Raw genomic sequence first — 20,983 nt, 5'->3', positions numbered from 1 at the left:
ACAAAGGGAGAGGAGTCCTTTGGCCAAAGAATTCTGAGCAGGTGGCTGAAGGGTGGGGCAAAGGGTGGGGCAGCTTCTCAAGGTCAAGCCTATGGCCTTGACCTTGAGAACTGAATAAGAGGTAGTCTGGGAGAGTTGTGTGCAGCCTGCAGGGTTCCTGGTGGGAAGGGCCCCCTTAGAGTACAGGGCTGGGTGGAGTGGGGTGCGTGGGGCCAGCTACAGTGCGGGGAGGAGGGGCGGTCACAATGGCCCTGCAGAGGCGCCCTGGTCTGATCCTGGGAGCCGCAGAGCTGTCTGGGACCTGGGCTGGGTGAAGCCTTCCTGGTGGTTTCATTTGAGAAAGGCAGGGGCAGGAAGGTTGAGGCCACACCGGGCAAAGAGGGTCTCAGGTTTTGGACCCAGAGGAGATGGAGACAGAGGGGGAGGAGAGTGGGCAGCCCTACAGGGGCGGGGGCAGGGTCTGCCAGGGCCGTGGGGAGGCTCCTTTACACCATCTGCACCAGAAAAGCATTTCACCTGAACCTGGGGCTGCGCCATTTGCATGAGGAATGCAAGCTTTCACTTCACCCTTGGTCTTACAGGTCACCTACCTAGTTTCTTGCAAATCAGGACACTAAGGATGGCTCAGGTGTCCTGGTCTCTAAGGCTGACTGTGACCTGGGCGTGGCTTTGACTCCCGCTCCTGGCTCTTCCCCTCCCCCAGCCCAACCAAACAGGGAAGGGAGAATCAGACACCTGTGTACCCACCTTCCTCCTTACCTCACCTTTTTTAAAACAGGCACTGCCAAGAAGCAGGTGACGACAGCTGGGGTGTCCAGAGCTCGCTGGGGCACGTTTAAGGGACACATGCCCTTGAGATTGTATACGTAGATTTTCTGGTCCTGGAGGGGTAGCAGCCAGCATGAGATGGGGTGGACCCGCCAGTTATTCCCTACAGGGGCCCACTGGTGTTTAGAAACCCTTTGCGCCTTAGCAAGTAACATGTATGGAAGCCTTCTGGTGGTTTGTTTTCAAATTTCTGTTCTTTGTGGGAACTTGGAAAACTACAGAATCGTCTAAAGAAGAAAGATAAAATTGCCCTTAAGCTATTATGCAGAGGAAACCACCTCAGGGATTTGCGGCACACTGTCTCAGTTTCTGTGGGTACTTCTGCATGTGCCCCCGTTCCCAGCAGAGGTGGGAGCCCACTACTGTGCTGTTGTCACACTTTCCTTTTCCTGTGGTCCTGTACTACCTGTGGCACGAGGGGGCCATGTCTGAGCACTGTCCCGTCTTCACTACAATGAATTATACTGGGAGGGACATTCTCACAGACTGTCTTGGTTATTTCCTTGGGGCAAATTCTTAAAACTGAAATCACTGAGGCTCACGTGGGGTGAAGAGCTTCCTGGTGAACCACGTTCTCAACAATGGCCATCTGGAAGTTTTCCCTCCAATTTTATGAACCGCTAAGCCACCCACCCCCCGTCGCTTCTGAGCATTTGTTTTGGGGGCATTCCTCTCTGGGTTTCTCAGAAGACAGCACTTTGGGCCTTCTGTTGAGTTTCTTCAAGGGAAGACAACAGGCCTCAGAGCTGAGTGGGTTTGCTGTGGAGACCTGGCCGTGTTATAAGAAACCCGGTCCCTTCACCCACCCACGGGGTTCTCCTTGCCTGGGACCCTGGATCTGACAGGGTCCCAGTCACCAGCCAGGGACAAGGCTGGTTGAGCTGCTCCTGGTGAGATGCTGCCTGGTCACATGGCTGCTGGTTTTACTGTGTGTGTGTGTGTGTGTGTGTGTGTGTGTGTGTGTGTGTGGGCAGTGGACGGTGTCTCACAGGTGTGAGCTGGGGTCATCAGAAGTTCAGGTGTTTCTGAGTTTCCTGTATTTTCAGTTGCTATATCTGCTCCCCCCAGGCACTGCCCCCCACCCCCGTGCTGCCTGCAGGTCTCGATGCAAGGCCTGCATGGTGGATGGTTACCTCGGTGGCCGTCCACAGAGAGTTCTGGACCTTGAGCTGGCAGCTCAGCTTCATTCCCGCACAGCTCACTCGCTGGACTTCCAGAACGCCCTTCTCTGTGTTCACCACTGTGTAATTCCTGCAGTGGGCGACAGTGTATGGTCAGCTCACTGGCCAGGGGCCACCTCCCTCACCCTGGCCTGGCCTATAGCAGCCTTGGAGGAGGACATCAGCTGTGGGCCTCGTCCACCCCCTCGAGCCCAGGGTTGAATTTTGTCATGGTCTGAGCCCCAGGCCTGCTCAGAGCTGCATGCTGCCTGCCTGGCAAGGCTCGAACACACAGGCAGAGAGGCCATTCCCCACGGAAGGTAGGCTCTCCCTGAGCTCCCACGACTCAGCGGCGGCCCTCTCTCCCTGACCCCCAGTGTCACTGAGCCCTCTACCATCAAGCTCAGACAGCACCCATCTTAAAACAAAGCTCTCCTTTGACCCCTGCCCCCCACACCCCTGGCAGACACCACCTTTTCTTTGGTTCTCTTAACCACAAACCACACGTGCAGGTCTACATGTGGGGACTCAGTTTCCTCTCTTGGGCGGATGCCATCAGGCTTTCAACCCACTGTCCGCTAAACAGCTCCCCCATGGACATTCCTCACTGCCCCCCAATTACACGGTCACCCCCAATGCTGACACCAGCGGGGCATGGAAAGCCTCAGGACGTTACCTGGACTCCTCTTTCCCATCCCAGAACACCACCATGTACTCCTGGCCCGGGGATGAGAAGAAGGCTGTCTGCTTCCCACATGGCAGCTGGTACATGAACGTTGCAAAGGTCGGGTCCTTCATCTGGCTCACCACCGACAGGGCCAGCGGTCGCTGAGGGAGAGAGGCCACCAGGGCTGTGAGCCGGGGTCCCTTACAACCAGACTGATGCCCATTCTGCCCACAAAACCAACGATTGAACCAAGGAGGAAGGAGTAGAACCTGCTGATTCAAAACCCAATTGAAACAAGAGGCTGAAGCAACTTCCGGCACCAGAAACAGACCCTTCCAGGCGTTTGGGTCATTGTGGTCCATGGCACCTCAACTTCAGGTGGTCAGGTTCGTCTAAACTCTGATATTCCAACCCCTACACCATCTTGTAAAGAATTTTGCTCACACCTCATTTACCTCCAATACATTAAACCAGTGCCGTCTAGTTTGAAAAATGAGTGGGGACACCACTGGTCCCTTCCCAAACCAAGTGGCTTTAGAATGATCACGTGACTACTTCTTCTGATGAGCAAACCTTCTAGCCCTGACTTTAAAAAGAGACACTCCCATTCTTTCTGCTTTTGCATGGGGATGTGTAAAGGCTGGTATGCTTGGTTTGCATGATGACGTAACGCAAAAGTTGGGCAGGAAAAGAAAGTTCATTATCCTGACTGTTACACACACCAAGAAAATGATGGGGACATATTAGGAGCAGTAATAGCTCTTTCTAGAAGAGGTGAGCAGAGAAGGGCGGCCCTGTTTGTTCCAGGCGCTCCATGAAGGTTGGGCCGGCCCCCGTACATGTGTGTGCTGGAGACCCACAACTTCCGCCAACCTGGCGGGAAGAGCCGGGACCCCAAGCTCTGTGGCCCCAGGTACCTTCTCGGGCTTCGTGTCCCAGCACTCCATCATGAGCGCCTGCAGCCGATGGAACTGCACTTCCTCTGGCTGCCCCAGGATCGGGCGGATGCCCTTGGACAGCTTCTTGGCAATCTGAAGCTGGTGGTGGCCCAGCACGGGCCGTTGTCCCGACAGCAGCTCGTAGAGCACCATGCCATAGGAGAACATATCCACCTGGGCACACAGGCAAGCCAAGTCAGGTCCCCTGCCCGGGCTCAGCGGCTTTCGCAAGCTGGCCCTGAGATGGAGGGAACAGGGAGACACCCTTAGACAAGGAAAACAAGGCCCTGTCCAAAGGAAGATGCTCATCAATCCACCAAAGCATCCCTCTCTCTGCCGGCCCAAACATCCGGACAACCATCTGAGCAACCATCATCCTGTGCCTTCATTCACCTGTCGTGCAATCCCTGCAATCCTTTCCTCCGCTCCCTTTCTTTCCCCTCCCCTCCCCTTCTTTCCATCCACCCATCTGACTGCCTAATCTTTGGTCCATTTACCTACCCATCCTTTCATACTTTCTTTCTTCTGTCCATCCATCCATCCATCCGTCCGTCCATCCGTCCATCCATCCATCCATCCTCCCATCCATCTGTCTATCTGTCCATTCATCCATTCATGCACCCTATTCATCTGTCTGTCCATTGATCCATCCTCCCATCCAGCCATGCATTCAGCCGTCCGTCCATGCATCCATCCTCCCATCCTTCTTTCCTTCCTTCCTTCCTTCCTTCCTTCCTTCCTTCCTTCCTTCCTTCCTTCCTTCAATCCTTCCTTCCTTCCGTCCTCTCATTTATCTGTCCGTTCATCTAAAAAAAAAGGGCTGAGACTTGCTAACTGTCAGGTAGTAGTCAAGGGCTCCACATGTGCCATGAGTCTTACCCCCACGGATGAAGGTAAAGCAGGAAAACAGACCCTCAGCTTAACGTGCTTGGTGCTAGAAGAACCGTGTATGCAAATCACAAAGAGGGGAATGGCTCCCAGGTCACACCATGTTGATTCCTCTAATTTTAATGTCATAAAAAGGCCCAGCAAGGACAGAGTTATACAGGCCTCTGTGTGGGTTAAGAAATAACTTTTTCACACGAAAAGGGAAGAGAGAGACCTCAGAGTTGTTAATATGAAGGTTCCTGTTATAATCTCAGTTTTGAGGTGCTTTGTCTGTGTCACCTGTGATAAGCAGCTCTTATTTTTGGCACTCTGATTTGCCTTACCTATCTTGGTTAACAGCCACAGCTGCTGCATTAACCCACAAATGCTTACATCAATGACCCATCTGTGTAGGGGGTTGGAGGGGGACCGGGAGGTGGGGGACATGAGGCTTAGAAGTTACAGGTGCTGCTAGGATGGCCTGGCTGGCCTCACACGGGGCTGGGCTCCTGTGCTGTCACACTGGGCTGGGCCAGGGGAGGGCAGCAGGCCAGGGGGGGTACCTTCTCATCATACACGATGCGTGGCCTGATTTCTGGCGCCTGGTAGCCGGGAGTGCCCTCCACGCCCAGGGCGCCCTCGTGGAAAGACTGCCGCGAAATCCCATAGTCCGACAGCTTGATGTTCACGTGCTCCCTGACATCCAGAGACCAGACCAGGATGTTGTCCGACTTCAGGTCACAGAAGATGATGCTTTTCTTGTGCAGGTAGGCCAGGCCCGAGGCAATCTCGTAGGCGATTTTCTGGGTAAGCATGTGTCCCAGGGGCATAAAGGAAGAACCTCGGCAAAGAAAAACAGCCAACCGTCATTCTAACCACTGTCCTCTTTTCTTATCTTCTGTCTCCCCACGTGCTTTAGGTTTTACTGACGTGCTCTCCTCATGCTCCATGCTGGATGCCAGAAGAAACAGAGTGACTTTCGTAAGGGAAACAGTATTAAGGACACAAATGCTTGTCATTCCAGTGTCACGTATGGTATGGCAGACCTGGCACTGGTGTTTTTACTAAAAGAGCAAGGATTCAAAATTCCTAGCATTCATCTCAAGCCAAGCTTGCTATACTGTCAAGGAGTGAGCTGACGATATAAGAGCCTCCAAAAAAGAGAAAAACAGGAAAGAAAAATCTCTTTCATTCAGGGAGAAATAATTGATTTTAATTGCATTTCTTCTTCCTGAGTCAAAAGACAGCTGCTTTTCTCCCTCTGTCAACTCTTTGGTATTTAGTTACCAGTTATTTTAAAATTTCATTAAAAAACAGGATAGGACAAAGCGGAGTCCAGGGTCTCAGAGTTTTAACAACGGTGGACACGTGGTCCGTCACGGTTAAGGGAGGATTTACTCGGCTGGGGGGTGGGTTGGGGGCTGTTGCAGCTCGGCCTCCCTGGCTGCCTTCTCTGACGCTCAGCTGTCCTCCCAGGGGGGCGGTCATCATCCTGTGTGACAGGCGAGGAAAGAAAGCAGCTTCCTGGGTTACGGCAGAGAACCAGGACTTGGAACCTGGTTCTGTCTGACTCCAATGGGTGAGTTCCTCCGGCCTCCATGACACCACCCCACAGGTTTAGACCACAGGGAGGGGGCCACATGAGCCGGAGTGGGGGGGCAGGTGTGCCCTGCCCCCGACAGCGGGGCCAGGCAGGCGTGGTCCCCAGGCCCTACCTTTGGCGTTCTCGGACAGCACGGTGTTGAGGCTGCCCAGCGGGGCAAGCTCCAGGGCGAAGCAGAGGGGATGGATGCTGATGCCGATGAGGGACACAATGCAGGGGTGCTGCAGGGCGTGCAGCATGCTGGCCTCCTGCCGGAACTCGGAGAAGTTCTTCATGGCATCCGTGGCCCGCAGGTGCCTCAGCATGGTGTCTGCGGGGACAGCACGGTCAGCGCTGCCCAGGGAGGGCAAGGGCCGAGGGACGGGTGGCCCTGCTGGGCCCCACACCACCTTCCCGGGGACCCTGGCTGGGGCCACGGGACTGAGAGTCCTGGCCACACCCAGAACTGCCTCGAGGGCACTCGAGGGGCTGGCAGGGCCAGGATTTCCATTTCGAGACACAGTGGTACCTCGGTTTTTTGAACGTAATCCGTTCCGGAAGACCGTTCAAGTTCTGAAACGTTCGAAAACCGAGGCACAGTTTCCCCATAGAAGGCAATGCAAAGTGGATTAATCCGTCCCAGACCTTTAAAATCAACCTTCAAAACTGCAAATTTAGCATGAATTTTACCGTCGAATGATACCATAGCTACATAAAATTTACGGCGTTCGTAAACCAAAATGCTCAACGGAGATGTTCAAAAACCGAGGTACCACTGTAGTCAACCTCCCAGGGGTTGCAATACTGTCACTCAGAATTTGGCCCCAAATGGTGGCATTTCTGAGGCATCCTAGGCTGACCACAAGACTGTCCACCTCAGGGGAGAAACTTGTCCCCATCACACACGGGGGTTCCTGCCCCATCAATGGAAGGCCATGCATGTCCCCACTCTTGTCACCCAGACGTCGCTCTTGCAGCCATCACCTGAGGGTCACAGTTGTATCTTATTCCAACTCTGCATCCGGGGAGGGTCATAAGCAGGCCCCTGCTCCCCCACAAGACGCTGAGGGGTTAGGCACTGCTGCCCACGTCATTCCCTACCCAGTGGCCAGGACCCCCGAAGGCAGAAAAGACCTCCACCTTCTCGTGCACAGAGAAAATGTGGGTCCAGTAGAGGCCTGTGACAAGTCACTTCTGCAGAGGACAAAGGTCCATGGGCAGTGGTGGGCGATCTCACACCTGTGCTGTAACCCCCTAACACCCTTGAAATGCACCCACGGAAGGTGCCTGCCCGAGCCCCCTGAGGGATCCTCCTGCCAAGTGGAGGGGCAGGACGCCACCCCCTGGGCTGTGGCTGGCTCTGGACCCTCCCCCACAGGAGCCACCAGGCCTGTTTGTCCTCCTGGGCCCTGACCTGTCCCTCCCTCACAGTCAGGTTTTAAAACCAGGGATCTCTGAACATGGAAACAATCTGGGCGATTAAAATGCATTGATGGTGCCAGGTCTATGTGCGTGCTGGCCAAATTTGTTTTTTCAGTGTAAAAGTTTCACTTTTCACAGTGGGTCTTTAACCCATTAAGGATGTATTTTTGAGTGTGGTGTGAAGTCTGACCCAAGTCTCCACCCCAGTTTAGTGAAGAGTCAGCCTTTCTCCTCCACTCATGATGTCACCCGTGTCACGTGCCAGCTTCCCACACACATGCGTGCTGTCTCTGCTCCCTGGACAGCCTCTGCTTGCCTGGGAGAAAACTGTCTGAACGCCTGTAGACTTAGAAGTCATGACATTTGCCGGACAGGCCTCTTTCCTGTGTCTCCCACTGTAGAATTTTCTTGGCTATTCTTGGGCTTTTCTCAGGCCATGCACGTTTTAGAATTATTCAGATTTCACACACACACACACACACGCACACACATGCACACATGCATACACAGACACATACACACATGCGCGTGCACATACACACCCTGCTGGGATTTACGTGAGAACTAAATTGAATGATGTATATTAATTATTCCTCAGTACGTTGTGGTTTAACTGCTGCCACGGAGGACATTTCCCAGTGGTCAATGCCGAGATGGGAATGTCATCGAACTCTGCTGCTGGTGAGCTCACGTCTAGCCATTTTATGAAACTCTTACTGGTTCTGACGTTTGTCAGCAGAATCTCTTAGATTTCCTGTGCAGAAAGTCACGTTCTCTACCCATAATTACAATTTTGTCTCTTCCTTTCTGACCTGCTTTCTTTATGTTGTTGTGCGAATTTAATTTTTCTACCAAGAGTATAAATTACGGGTATGATCGTAAAGATGATGGTGGAAAGCCAGGGGAGGTGACAATGCCATAGTCAGCTGGCAGGACGCGCGGTGGCCTCCCAGCACCCACACTGGCTGGGCATGAAGTGTGATGGGCTTTCCATGACGTACGGGGCTGAGTGTGGCGAGGCAAGAAGGTGTTCCCTGGTCTGTAGGGGTGTGGGGTGGCGGGAAGCCACCCCATGTGGGCTTCCCAATCCATTCAACTGGGGTGCCCACTTTCCTTCCTTCAGTGGAGATGGCTGAGAGGGTCTGTCTGAGGTCCAATGGCATGCTCACCACCTGCCAGGCTTATGATGGACACAGAGCAGACAGACATTGTAAGGATGGTGCACGCTCTTGGGGGCTCGTGTCCAGGCAGGAGAGTAATTTCCAAAAGCAAATTCCAGGCCTTGCTCAGCCTGACACCGTGCCAGGCACACAGCAGGGCTGCCCTGGGGCCCACGCCGGCCTCGCCCACTCTCCTCTTCCTGCCCGTGTGCCTGTGGCCTCTGGGCTCCCTAAGGCGGCATGAGGTTTGGACCGAGGGAGCACGCGTCTGGAAAGAAACAACGCAGGGCCCTGCTGACCTGCTGGGACGTTCGCGAAGTTCTTGAATTTCTTGATGTGGAATCGCTTCACGGCCACGGGCTGGCCTTGGTACCGGGCCCGGTAGATAATGGTGCCACTCCCGCCTTGGCCCAGGATGCTGCTCTCGTCCTCACTGTGCTCCAGCTTGCTGTTCTCCAGGAAGAGCCTGCCAGGAACACAGTGCACCCAGGGGTCAGCTCAGACCCCCCAGAGAGGAGGGGGCGGGTCCCGGGCTGGGGCATGCGTGGACGTGGTTGGCCATTTGCGCCCACTGTGGAGAGTCATGGATCAAAGCCACCTATGGGGTCAGACGGGTCTGCAGCTTGTGATCAGAACCAAACCAATAGGGACAAGCAACATGGCTTTCCAGATTCCACATAGTATTCTACTGCCCAGATTCAGTGGGGCCACAAAACACAACAACGTTCCGTAAATAAGTGAAGTTCTAAAATTTGGGGGCTGTCTAATCAGGCATTTCCCCTCCGCCCCCCCAAAAAAAAGAGTCTGATTCACACATATACAAAACTCTGCATATGGTCCAAGAAGTGCTAACGATCATGTTAAAGATTTAGGAGTAAAAAAAGTCTTTCAGCAGAAAAGCAGTGTTTAACTGGCATTGGCACTAATGAGGTAATGGGGGATATTGAAAAGAACTACAGAGGAAATTATTCCACGTAGGGAGCAATTTCTTAACAGACTCATGCAGAAGCATGCTTTGGAACCCCAATTCTACAGTATCACAGAGTGCCCTATGTGTATTTTCTTGAGATGGGGATCAACTTGGAAAGATGAGAACATATTCTCCCACCCCAACCCCCCAAAAAAGTTTCATTTTCTTTAAAGAAACTAGATGGAGCAATCCTTTGAATAAGAAAACAACAGGACTTCACAACTCCAAAAGAGCCGGTAACCACCAAGGTCAAATTGTCTCCAGGGAGACAAGATCATAGCTTCTGGTTTCCATGGTTACAGAAGACTCCACCTTGTCCCGAGCCCTTGGATTTCATGCCTGTTTCCTGTTGGATGGGACCACAGACACTTTCTATCTTCTCCAGGCTTCTCTCCCCAGTTATCATCTTAGGTTAGTGCAGGGGGGCTCAATCGATTTTGGGGGTCCAAGTGCTCAGACTTGGGGCAGCAGTTAGAAGTCCCCGTTTGCCAAGAAATGAAAATGAGGCTCCCGGGCTGGTTGTGCCCCTTCTTGAAGGTAAAGGAGCCTTTACAGTCCATTCCTTGGGATGGCAGCAAAGTAGGATGCAGGGGGCGGCCAGCTCCGTTGGAAGGAGCTGCAGCCACGTGAGGGAAAGACGGAGTGGGGTCCCGGAATGGCTCCTCTCCCAAGTGCTTGGCCTCAACAACAAAAAGGCAACAGCCCGCTTCCCTTCCCGCAGCCTAGGATGGGGCCATAAACATCACCCAGGGCTGGGTGGGAGCAGTGTCTACGGCAGCTGCCAGCACCCGAGGGTGGGCTGTGCCGTGTGGCGCTGGGGCATACCTGGCCGGGAAGTCTGTCATGAATAGCTCGGGGACCAGCTCCTGCAGAGGCACGGGGAGGTCGGGGTGCCTGGGGCAGGAGATGAAGTCCCGTTCGATGGCTGTCAGCACGCAGTCTTCCATGTCGAAGTACTGCACGCCCTCCGATTTGTCACCAGGGTCGGCGTGCTGGGCCCAGGAGGTCTCGCAGACCGGGCAGGGCACGTACTGCTCCATGAGTGGGGTCCCATCGCTCTCTGTGGCCGTCAGGGCTAAACAGTGACAGAGTGGGGCAGAGCTTACAGAAAGGTGGCCACAGGCAGGTCCCTGAGCTTCACCCCGCAACCCCAGGCTGGGTGGCCTTCCTCGGGAGGGGGTCTGTCTGCCCTCCCCTGCACCCCAGGGAGTCGCTGAAACGTGACTGCTGGGCTCAGGTTCCTTTTTGGAGAATGCCATCCTCTATCCTGAAATTCGCATGCAGGGAGGAGTCAGGAATGCACTGGACAGCCTCCCACCGGTGGTCAGTGGTCCAGACCCTGAGCAGGCTGGCCGAGGAGGGGCCCAGAGGTTGGGGACCCCTCCTGCATAGCTGGGCTCTGACAGGACACTGTGGGCTGAGTCTGAGCTATGCCACGCTCCAACCACCGAACCACAACCGGTAAGGAGCCATTGTTAAAATGAGAAATACGAGGCTTGCAATTACTACGATTCCTTCTAGAAGAGCAATGCATCGGGAGAAATGAATACAAATCATAAGAGACAAAACCTGTCATTTTACATGGGTTCCCCTGGGCGGGAGACACACAGCTTTTGTGCACACCTCTAAAAGGAGGTGCAAAGAAACACCCGACGGTGCCCTGTGGAAGCCTTCTCAGGGCAAGCTGAGGGCCTGCTTTGTGCGGGGTAGGAGGTGGACTTCTAGAACTTTCTGGGCACTTCTGCTCTCCGAGGCCCGTTTGTAACACGTCCTGCTAGCTGGCTGGTGGTGGCATCTCCGGGCAGCCCCGTCTCAGGCCCTCAGCCCCAATCCTCCCATGAAACCCTCCACTGGTTGGTGGGGAGCCACAAAGGGCCCAGGAGGGTTCGTATGGACCCCCCTTGAATGGCCAAGTACGACTGCCACAGCTCACACGCCACACTGTCTTCTCTGAGGCCCCTCTAAGCTTTTCATCTTTGTAGGTCACCTTCTCTTCCACACCTGAAGGACCCCAGGCTCTGGTGTCCAGAGTGTGCATCCTGACCACCCCTGCCACTGTCCCTTAAACATTTGCTCTGATCCTCTCCTGGGACGCAGGGGTGACAAGCCATGAGGAAGCCAGTACAGGGAAGCGGGAGGATTCTGAGGCTGTGCTTTGCTTGCTGGGCCACCAGCCTTCCGAGTTTGAGGGCTCCCAGGAAGAGGCTGCCCGGTTTCGCCCCAGATGACCTCCTCCCTATGGGATGTTCTGTGGGTTTGTCTCCACTCTGATAGCAAAACACACAGCGGGCCCAGCAGCTTCACTTCAAAGAGTGTTTTCTTTGGGTGGACTGTCAGTGAAGAAACTGATCAAAGTGTCTGCAAAGGGCCATGGGGGTGGTTGAGCACCTCTGGGATTTGGGGCGGGAGGCAGGCAGGGACGGAGAAGGGGGCCCTTGGCAGGTGGGGATCCCTTCCCTCCCGCCCCTGCACAAGAGATAAAGCTCCATGTACTGCCTCCCCCAGGTTCCAGCAGCACTGTTCTCACTGCGCAAACAAGAGTGTGGGAGGGTCACATTGAGGGTCACACTGGGCCACGCCTGGTACCAGGGGCATCCTTCTCCCCACACGCTGTGGGCAGCCAGGAGGCCAAGTCCTGCACACGCCCTGTGGGGTCTGGGCCCACGTCTCCCCATAGCGGCCCCTCCCGTGCCCACAGCTGGACTCCCCCAGGGGTCAGGATTCCACCAGAGGGCTGTTTTAGAACCCCCCTGGTTTCCTTGGGCTGCATCCCAGCGGGATTTCTGTTCCCCAAGTAAGGAGCCCCACTCTGATTAATAAAAAAATACAGTTGACCCTTGAACAATGCGAGGGTTAGGGGTGCTGACACCCTGCACAGTCGAAAATCCTCTTATAACCTGACTCCCCCAGAATGCAGCTACAGTCATCCCTTGGTATCCATGGGGATTGGCTCCAGGAGCCCCGCAGACACCAAAACCCAAGATGCTCAAGCCCTTGCTAGAAAATGGTGCAGGACAATGCACCCGAGGACCCCCAGGCCTGTTTTCGATCCGTGGTTGGTTGAATCTGCAGATGCAAAACCTGCCGCCGTGAACCGTATATCGAAAAACATCCGCGTGTAAGCGGAGCCACACCGTTCAAACGCGTGTTGTTCCAGGATCAACCGTATCAACACCATCCGAGACTTGGTTCAGCACCTTCTCTTACCGGGGAACCACTGATCAATCAAGGAATTGACATGGTCTGTGATGAAAGCCATTGCCGAGAAGTCCCTCATCTCTGACTGGCAAATGATTTTTATTCCTCCACTTTTTTTCTTTTTCCAGTTCACGTCCGAGGATTCCACACTGCAACCCAGAGACAAAAGGGAGTCCCTTGTGATCTGGCCGTGGAGGGCCCTGGGCTGGTCCCCTGCCTCCAAGGCCAGGAGCCAAACCCCAGGGACCCCCAGGGTGGCTGTGCCAGGGCAGGACCGTCAGGGGCTCCTGTCTGTGTGCATTGCCTTGCTTTGTCCCCCCACCGCCCCCAACACGGTGAAGTGGACGTAAGGAGGACTCTGCAGTGAGACATGCTCAGACTTGGATCTGGCTCTCAGGTGTGAGCCAGGGGAAGGTTCTTTCTGAACCACAGGGTTCTCATCTGCCAAGGGACAACTGTGAGCTTGACGTGGGAGCAGCTACAGGAAAGCACCAGGCATCAAGAGTGGCCCCAATCAGGCCCTCAAATATAGCGACTTGCCCCTTTTCCCATCTTTTCTCGTAGAGCTGAAGACTATTTTGATAGATGCATTGTAAATATGAAATAATGTTGTGTGTTTATGGAACCAGATTAAAATCATGTTTTAAACCTGGTAAGCTGACTTGATGTCTTAAGAAAGAAAGAAAGAGAGAGAGAGAGAGAGAGAGAGAGAGAGAGAGAGAGAGAGAGAGAGAGAGAGAGAGAGAGAGAGAGAGAAAGAAAGAAAGAAAGAAAGAAAGAAAGAAAGAAAGAAAGAGAAAGGAAAGAAAGAAAGAAAGAAAGAAAGAAAGAAAGAAAGAAAGAAAGAAAGAAAGAAAGAAAGAAAGAAAGAAAGAAAGAAAGAAAGAAAGAAAGAAAATAGGAAAAGGGAGCTAAGGTAGGTATCTTATGTCAGTTGTATTTGGGACCAGGGGCATGAAGTCTTAGGTCAAGGGGGTAAAGCCGGATGGCTGCAATGCCCCGCGGGTCCCACCTAAGTGACCGTGGGGGTGCCAGAGCCCAGTGGCTGCCCACTTCCCTCAAGCCCTGGGCTGGTCACCACACCCTCCCTCACCTTTCCTGTCCTACCTGGGGAGAGAAAGAGGGGTGAGGACATGGGGACCCTCTGGGATATTAGTGGGGGCGGGGGGCAGACCTCTCATTTCTACTGAGCTGCCATGATGAGCCGCTCTCGGGAGTAGAACTCTGGACACCAGGTGGACACTCTCCCAGCAGAGGTGCCACGGTGACCCCTTCAGGTGTTCCTACCTGAGGTAGCCCCCATCAAAAGTGACCAGGAGGCCTTCCTGCCAGTAGATGGTCTGATTTCTTTTTACTCGGAACGTGCTACAGCGATTTCTCTGGTTTCCTGCAAAACTGTAAATGGTGACTTTCCTGTGCCTGTTCTTCGTGTTCTTCTTGGTTTCGAAAAGCTGAAAGACAGAGACAGGACCCTGCTCAAGGATTCCGGGCTCCTTGTGGGCCCAGGGCAGAGCTGCAGAGGCTGGCGGGGGCCTCCGTGATAAATGGCCACCATCTCTGCCACCCTGCCTCCTGCACTGCTTAACGTGCTGCCAAATTCAAGCTGTATGACCCGCAGGCGTCTCCAGAATACACTGAGAACACATTTTCCCCCAAAGGACTGAAAATAGGCTTTTCTCTTTCAAATCTTTCCCTCTCACTTTACAAGGAAAAATTTATGTTAGGAAATGAGGAAAATACAGAAAAATGTAAGTGAGAAAATAAAACACCAATAACACCAAGCAAAGAGGTCAGGAAGATTTGGGTATATTTTTACATTCAATTGGCAAATATCAGAATTCTTCTAACCCGTCCACATTCTGGACAAATATGTGTTAGAAACATGTGCATGAAATTAGTGGGTCCACAATGTCTGATCTCTAAGTGTATTAGAAAAATATCTTGGCGGAAAATAAAGTATCAAGGAAAGGGTAAAAAACAGATTTGGGTATATTTTATTCCACGATTCTTTTCTGTCTACATATATGTTTATAAAATAGCCGAGGCCATGTTTTCTAATTTAGTATTCCTAATTTTTAAATTTCTAAATTTGCATTTCTAACTTTGTGTGTTTTACAAGCTTCATTTTTCCAGGGCCATTAAAAAACTCACATAAAATTCATTTTTTTTCTAAAGCTCAATATTTTATGAAGATAGGAATTTCCTGAGTCATTCTCTTCTTTGGACGTTTAGGTTGGTTCCAATCTTTTGCTTCCTCAAACACGCCTGATGAATGTAAAAAAAAGCACAAAGCTGTCTCTCATTTCAAATGATTTCCTGACTTCAGATTTTCAGCAGTAGGATTATCGGGAAAGGATCAGAACGTTTTGTACTGAGGAATCGATTTCCAGACGATTAACCTGTATACACACTGACCACGGAGTGTGAACATTTCCTGGTCCTGGAGCTGGCTGTTACCGCTGAAGTCTGCTAATTTGATAGGTGAAAAGTGGCATCTCGCCATTGCTTACATTTGCATGTCTTTGATTACGCAGGAGGCTAAACGCCTTCCTTTTCCTCATCGGAATTTCAATAGAGCTTCTTTCCTGATTTTCAGTGAGGGATGGTAATGGCAAGAGCACCGCCACACGCCCACCTGCCCCCCCCCACCCCCACTTGGGAGCTCAGGCCTCACTCGACGACATCAATCTCTGTGGCCACCCACTTAGAACATGGCAGGAGGACGAGTTCAAAGGGACAGCAGAGTGACAGCACAGAGACCTGAAGGAGAGCCAGCTCTGGTACCCACTCCTTCCGTCAGTGCATTCTCCTGGCCTGACAAACTAGTCCCCTCCCTGCTAACAGGGGCTGAGACAGTTACCATTTTGCAGGCTCCTGCTTTATTTTTTAACATTTCAGTAAAAATGGGAAGATCAAAGAATACCTTTATTTAGCCAAGAAGCTGTAATTCCATACGGGCCTTTTAATTAGACTGTGGCAAAAAAGTAAACTCATACTGAACCTAATGTCAACTGTTTAACAGTCCAGGTTTATGCCAGGGGTTCTTGAACTGGACAGTGGGCCAGAACCCCCAGAAGGCTTGTGAAAAACAGAGCGCTGGGCTGCATCCTTACAGTTTCTGAGGCAGCCTGTCTGGGGCAGGCCGAGAATGAGCATTCCGAACGGGCTCCCCAAAGGAGGCTGATTCTGCAGGTCCAGGAACCCCACTTTGAGAACCACCACTCTAGCCTCTACTACTCCCATGTTATTGTCCTGTGCGAAATGAACGTTGAGTTGCGCCTCCTTTCAAGAACCCCAGGTGAACCCCCAGAAAATAAGTCCTTAGGTTCGGTCTTCATTGCTTCCAGACTCAATTAAAGTTCCACGTCAGTGGTTCTCACTTGACTGGACAGTGAATCAGCCGGGAGCTTTACAAAATACTAATGTCTGGGGCGGCCGGATGGCTCAGTTGGTTAGAGCGCGAGCTCTTAACAACAAGGTCGCCGGTTCAATTCCCACATGGGATGGTGGGCTGCGCCCCCTGCAACTAAAGATTGAAAACGACGACTGGACTTGGAGCTGAGCTGCGCCCTCCACAACTAGATGGAAGGACAACGACTTGGAGCTGATGGGCCCTGGAGAACACTGTTCCCCAATAAAAAAAAACAAAAAAAAAAAAAAAAAAAAAAAAAAAACTAATGTCTGAGTGCTTCATCCAAAGATTCTGACGTAAGCGGCCTGTGGTCTGGCCTGTGCCTGTGCAAAGCGCCCCAGGTGAGTCTAGTGCACAGTCTGAGTGACAAACCCAAGGGTGGAAAGCCATGGTTCTCCACGTGTGGTCCCTTGCGTCCCGGTCCACACCCACTGAATCAGAACCACTGAGTGGGGCCCAGCCCTCCAGGGGATTTTGATGTGGGTTAGTTTAGAACCACCACTCTTAAAGGGCGTATTCCATCTCAGCCTGCCAGGTGCCAATCTGGTGTTCAGAGAATGGTTCAAATGGGTCCACTGGCTTAGAGGAGAGAAGGCAGCCATGCTGAGCTTGCCCCCTGGCCCTAAATCAGCAATTTTGCTGCAGAAAAGGCGTCTTTCGTCAGGTCCTTGCAGCAAAAGCCCTTTTCCTCCCTGGAAGGCACAGCTGCAGGTGCCACACAGGTGTCCTCCCTCCCCCACCCCGTGCAGAAACACCCGCTACCTGAAGGTCCATCTCCGCCAGGCTGATCAGCATCCGGGCTATGAACCTTTGCCAGAAGCCGACAGGAACGAAGCTCATCTTAAACACCCTCTGAATGGTGTTGGCCGTGGGGTGCCGCATTCCGTGGGTGTCCAGGCCAGGTTTGGACGGAAGGAGATGTGGCAGGAGATAGCTGAAACACATCACGGGGACTGGTGAACCGTGTGGCCCAGCTCTACCGCAGGGCCCCGACCCGGGCCAGAGAGCCCAGGTGCCTCCTTCCCAGGCTCTGCAATTTCATTTTTAGAACGAGAGGGTAGTTTATATGCCGAGAATAAATGCTCCGGGAGAAAACAAAGACGGTCACCGTGAATGTGTTTATGAAGGGCTCTGAGAAACTACACGAATGCTGAGGGAAGACATGAAACCATCTGTGTCCATAAACACGTCAGACACAGCAAATGGCAGCTGATTCTCTAAACGGGGCTGTGATGGGGAATTGCTGAAAATGAACTGGGAATGGCGGAGGGAAAACAAACACAGCTGCACGGTTCCAAGGGCCACGGAGATATTGGGGGCAGAGGAACGTTTTTTGGATTTCGAAGCTATTTATTGTTCTTGGCCGGTGGAGATGACACAATTCGCCTTTAAAGTTAGAATGAGGCTGTTTGTGCAAGAGGGATCCTTTATGAGAGCACGCTTGCTCATCGTAAAAGCGCTGAATCACCATGTCAGTGAGCTGTTCACGATTGTGGTCATTTGAAAACAGCTGAAACCGCGGAGGTCCCTTCAAGAGTGTCCCTAAAAACCAGCCTCTTCTGTGGACCCTGGAGCAGGGGAAGGCTCCAGGTAGAGTCTTTTCTTAACAAAGGCTTTGCCTCCAGCTGTCCCAATCCCCTTACAATGCATCAGTTTAGGGCCAATAAAATGTCTTCAGCACTTTTTGGAAGAGACTCCAGAAAACATCACCCGTAGAAGTGAAATTCAGTGACCCCCCTGGTGGGCGGAGGGCATGGTATCAATCTTGGCTCAGTGTCTTCCACACCTGGCTTAACCTCCTTGCAATCTCGCTTTCTAACGTGGGAAGAGAAAGGATACCCAGCTCACATGACAGGCGAAGGATGGTTTATGCAGGTGAGGCCCAGTGGGGCAGGTGGTGAAGTTTTAGGTCCTTTCCAGCCATTTCAGACCTTGGGGGAAAGGACCTTCTCAACCACCCTGGCCTCTCTCTCCATATATTATTCCCATTTCACAGATGAGAAAAGGAAGGCAGTTGGGACCCATACTCAGGCATCCTGGCTCCCTGTTCCAACTGCTGTACTATACGCCTTCACGGACTTGGCAGTGAATTGGCTGATTTTATTATTCAGCCAGATCTGCATGTGGGTATAACTCACTTGCTGTTACTGAGTGCTGATGTCTCCTCATTCCTCTAACTTGTGGATAAAGTGACACATAATTGTCAGATCTCGGCAATGTCATAACCTCACAGGCCACCTCCCCTTTGGTCACCTTTTCAGGGACCAAAGTCCAGGATACTCCGGGTGTGAAGGATCATACGGATTTTGAATTCCTCTCTGTGGTTTCTCTTTTTAGGACTCACTCATAGCCCACGTGGAGCTGGAGCAGCAAGGATTGAGGTCCCCTCCCCCAGGTACAGGCCATGTGGAAATCTGGGTGGGGCCCCAGGCAGAGGTAGCCCAGGGCTGACTCCCAGGAGGCCCAGTCTGTGCCAATGGAATGGCCGCACAGGGTCCAAGCCAGCGCTCCGGGAGTCTTCAATGGGCATGCCCACAGAGCTCCACGGTTGGGGGACAGTGTAGTGACATACTCTGTGGTAGGTGCATGGAAAACGTCTACCGATTTGGGATCCTGGCTACTGGCAATATGAGCATCCGACCAGGAAGTGGCTGAAACTGCAATTAGGGCAAGGAGGCCCTGAGTTCCAAGCTGGCTTAGGTTGCAGCATCACTAGATCCGAGCCACGTGGCCCCCAGCCCCTCCCTTCCCTGCACGTTGAATTTGGGCTGTGTAATCAGCACGCCTGGCCTTGTCACTTACTCCACGTTATTTACCAGGCAACCAAGGAATCAACTCTCTAAAATGTGAACCCCTCCCAAGTTCCTTTTCATGCCATCCTTGTGGGTTTTCCCTACTCCTTTTCAATAACTAGATTTCTTTGGACCCCTTGGAAAGAGACACCCATGGCACAGGAAGGAGCGGCCTGCCCAGGTGGGCAGGTCATCGCCACTCCCATCCCTGGGAATCTTGTTGGAGCCACAGCAGCCCCAGCCTGGACTCCTTCCTCCCGGGACGCACCTGTCGTTGGCCACGGGCAGGGCGATCTCAAACTTGGCCAGGAACTGGAAGTACTGCTCTTCTGTCTGCTGCGTGAAGCCGGTCCCAACCAGCAGCATCCTGAGGTCCTCCGCCCGGATCACCCCGTTCTTGGCCACCGAGCGGGAGCCTTTGATATTGAAGATTCTGTGCAGACATTCTGACAGCCAGATGGGGTCCAGGAAGTAGAGGTTCCTCAGGCCGCGGCTGGTGTCCGGGAAGTGGAGCAGGGTGCCCGTTTCTATGAGGAAGCTGATGGCTGTCCAGGGAGGAGATGGGACAGAGTCGTGTCAGAATGAGGGCAAAAGGGTGATGCCCTCCCCTGGGGTCCCGGGACACAAATCCTTCCTAGGGGGCAATCAACACTCCCCACACACGGGCCCTTCCAACAAGCGGGCTGCCCCACTCTGTGGGGTGCTGCTCCGTCCTGACCCCCACCAACGTGCTGATCTGACCGTCAGCTGGGGGGCCATAGTCCATCCATGTCTGTTATTCACGGAGTCTGTCTTTGCAAATTCGCCTGCTCTTTAAAATTGATCTGTGACCGCAAAATCAATACCCGCCATGCATTTGCAGTCCTTTACAGACATGTGCAGAGCGGTGACAAATTTGAGTCCCTCTTCTTGGGGGCCCTGTGCTTGTGCCTGCCGGTGCCCACCTGCACCCCTCTCCCCCACCTGCCCACCTGCCCCGCAGCCCACCCACCTGTCTCCCTTCCTGGCACAGCCAGCTGGGCCCCTCTGTCACCCACCTGTCCCCCCTCCCTGTTCGCCCACTGCCCCCTGCACCCACCAGACTGCAGGTCCTCAAAGTCGGCAATATCATTGTCGGGCGTCTGCTCCACCAGCCGCTCCAGCTGCCTGTCTGTCAGGTACTGCACTTCGTCATTCAGGCTGCGTCGCTGCTGCTCTGCCAGCACGGCCTCCTGGAGGCTCAGGTAGCTCCTGGGGACCTGGGGACAGGTGGGCGAGGCTGGGCCTTCAGGTCCTGCGGCGTGCCAGGCCAGCCTGGCCCGCTTGCCGCTCCCCTGAGGCCTGAGGAGGTGGGATGCTTCCTGTCACTACCATCGCTCCCCTTCCCCAAGACACTGCTCACATGGGGACACAGAGCTGACGACACAGCAGGGAGAGAGGGTAGTGAGGGTTCCCCACAAATAGGACGCAGGCCCCCCGGCTTCAACTGCACCAGGGCGGTACCCACCAGCCTCCCGGCAAGGCGCTGGCAGCCGATGGTGCTGCCCACGTCCTTCATGCTGCACGTGACGTGGAAAATCAGCTGCCGCAGTCCCTCCTGGCCTTCCAGGCTCTTACAGGAAATCTCACTGTGAGTGCGAAAAGAATCACACACTCATCACACTCCCCTTTGACAAACGCCCAGCATCTGCTTTCCCGGTGTTTCATCCCAAACACTGGCAAGTCGAGAGAATTCATGAAATACGGACACAGAGAAATGTACTTAGGCCTTTCCTGGTGCAAACCACTGTGCTGGCAGCACCATGATATGTCACTTTAGTCTGTCTTTCCAACCTGCCCATTATACAGAAGAGAAAAGTGAGGCACGCAGGCACAAGGGGAACCCCAAGGACACAAGTTAGAAAAGAGCAGACGCTGGTTACACCCACGTCTCTGACCCAGAGTGAGTGCTCCTATTGTCACAGACCCCAGTGCAGCAGGAATTTAGCATTCTGAGCCAGGCGGGTGT

General features: G+C 53.3%; 1 protein-coding gene across 2 annotated transcripts in view; it reads right to left on the bottom strand.

The window, feature by feature from the left end:
* LRRK1 (leucine rich repeat kinase 1) overlaps nt 1–20,983 on the bottom strand; it is a 107,983-nt gene that overhangs the window by 6,650 nt on the left and 80,350 nt on the right. For both annotated transcript variants that reach the window (XM_033100113.1, XM_033100114.1), the window contains 14 exons: nt 20,483–20,603; nt 20,075–20,234; nt 19,265–19,541; nt 16,967–17,138; nt 14,080–14,243; nt 12,802–12,941; nt 10,420–10,669; nt 8,924–9,090; nt 6,176–6,373; nt 5,024–5,301; nt 3,573–3,767; nt 2,665–2,816; nt 1,962–2,079; nt 765–881 (listed from right to left, as the gene is read on the bottom strand). In XM_033100113.1, coding sequence (XP_032956004.1) covers nt 765–881; nt 1,962–2,079; nt 2,665–2,816; nt 3,573–3,767; nt 5,024–5,301; nt 6,176–6,373; nt 8,924–9,090; nt 10,420–10,669; nt 12,802–12,941; nt 14,080–14,243; nt 16,967–17,138; nt 19,265–19,541; nt 20,075–20,234; nt 20,483–20,603 — 2,509 coding nt within the window. The remainder of the gene's footprint in view (nt 1–764; nt 882–1,961; nt 2,080–2,664; nt 2,817–3,572; nt 3,768–5,023; nt 5,302–6,175; nt 6,374–8,923; nt 9,091–10,419; nt 10,670–12,801; nt 12,942–14,079; nt 14,244–16,966; nt 17,139–19,264; nt 19,542–20,074; nt 20,235–20,482; nt 20,604–20,983) is intronic.

Source organism: Rhinolophus ferrumequinum, chromosome 28 (assembly GCF_004115265.2).
Source record: "Rhinolophus ferrumequinum isolate MPI-CBG mRhiFer1 chromosome 28, mRhiFer1_v1.p, whole genome shotgun sequence".
NCBI lineage: Eukaryota > Metazoa > Chordata > Mammalia > Chiroptera > Rhinolophidae > Rhinolophus > Rhinolophus ferrumequinum.
This window is presented reverse-complemented; position numbering and strand designations above follow the sequence as displayed.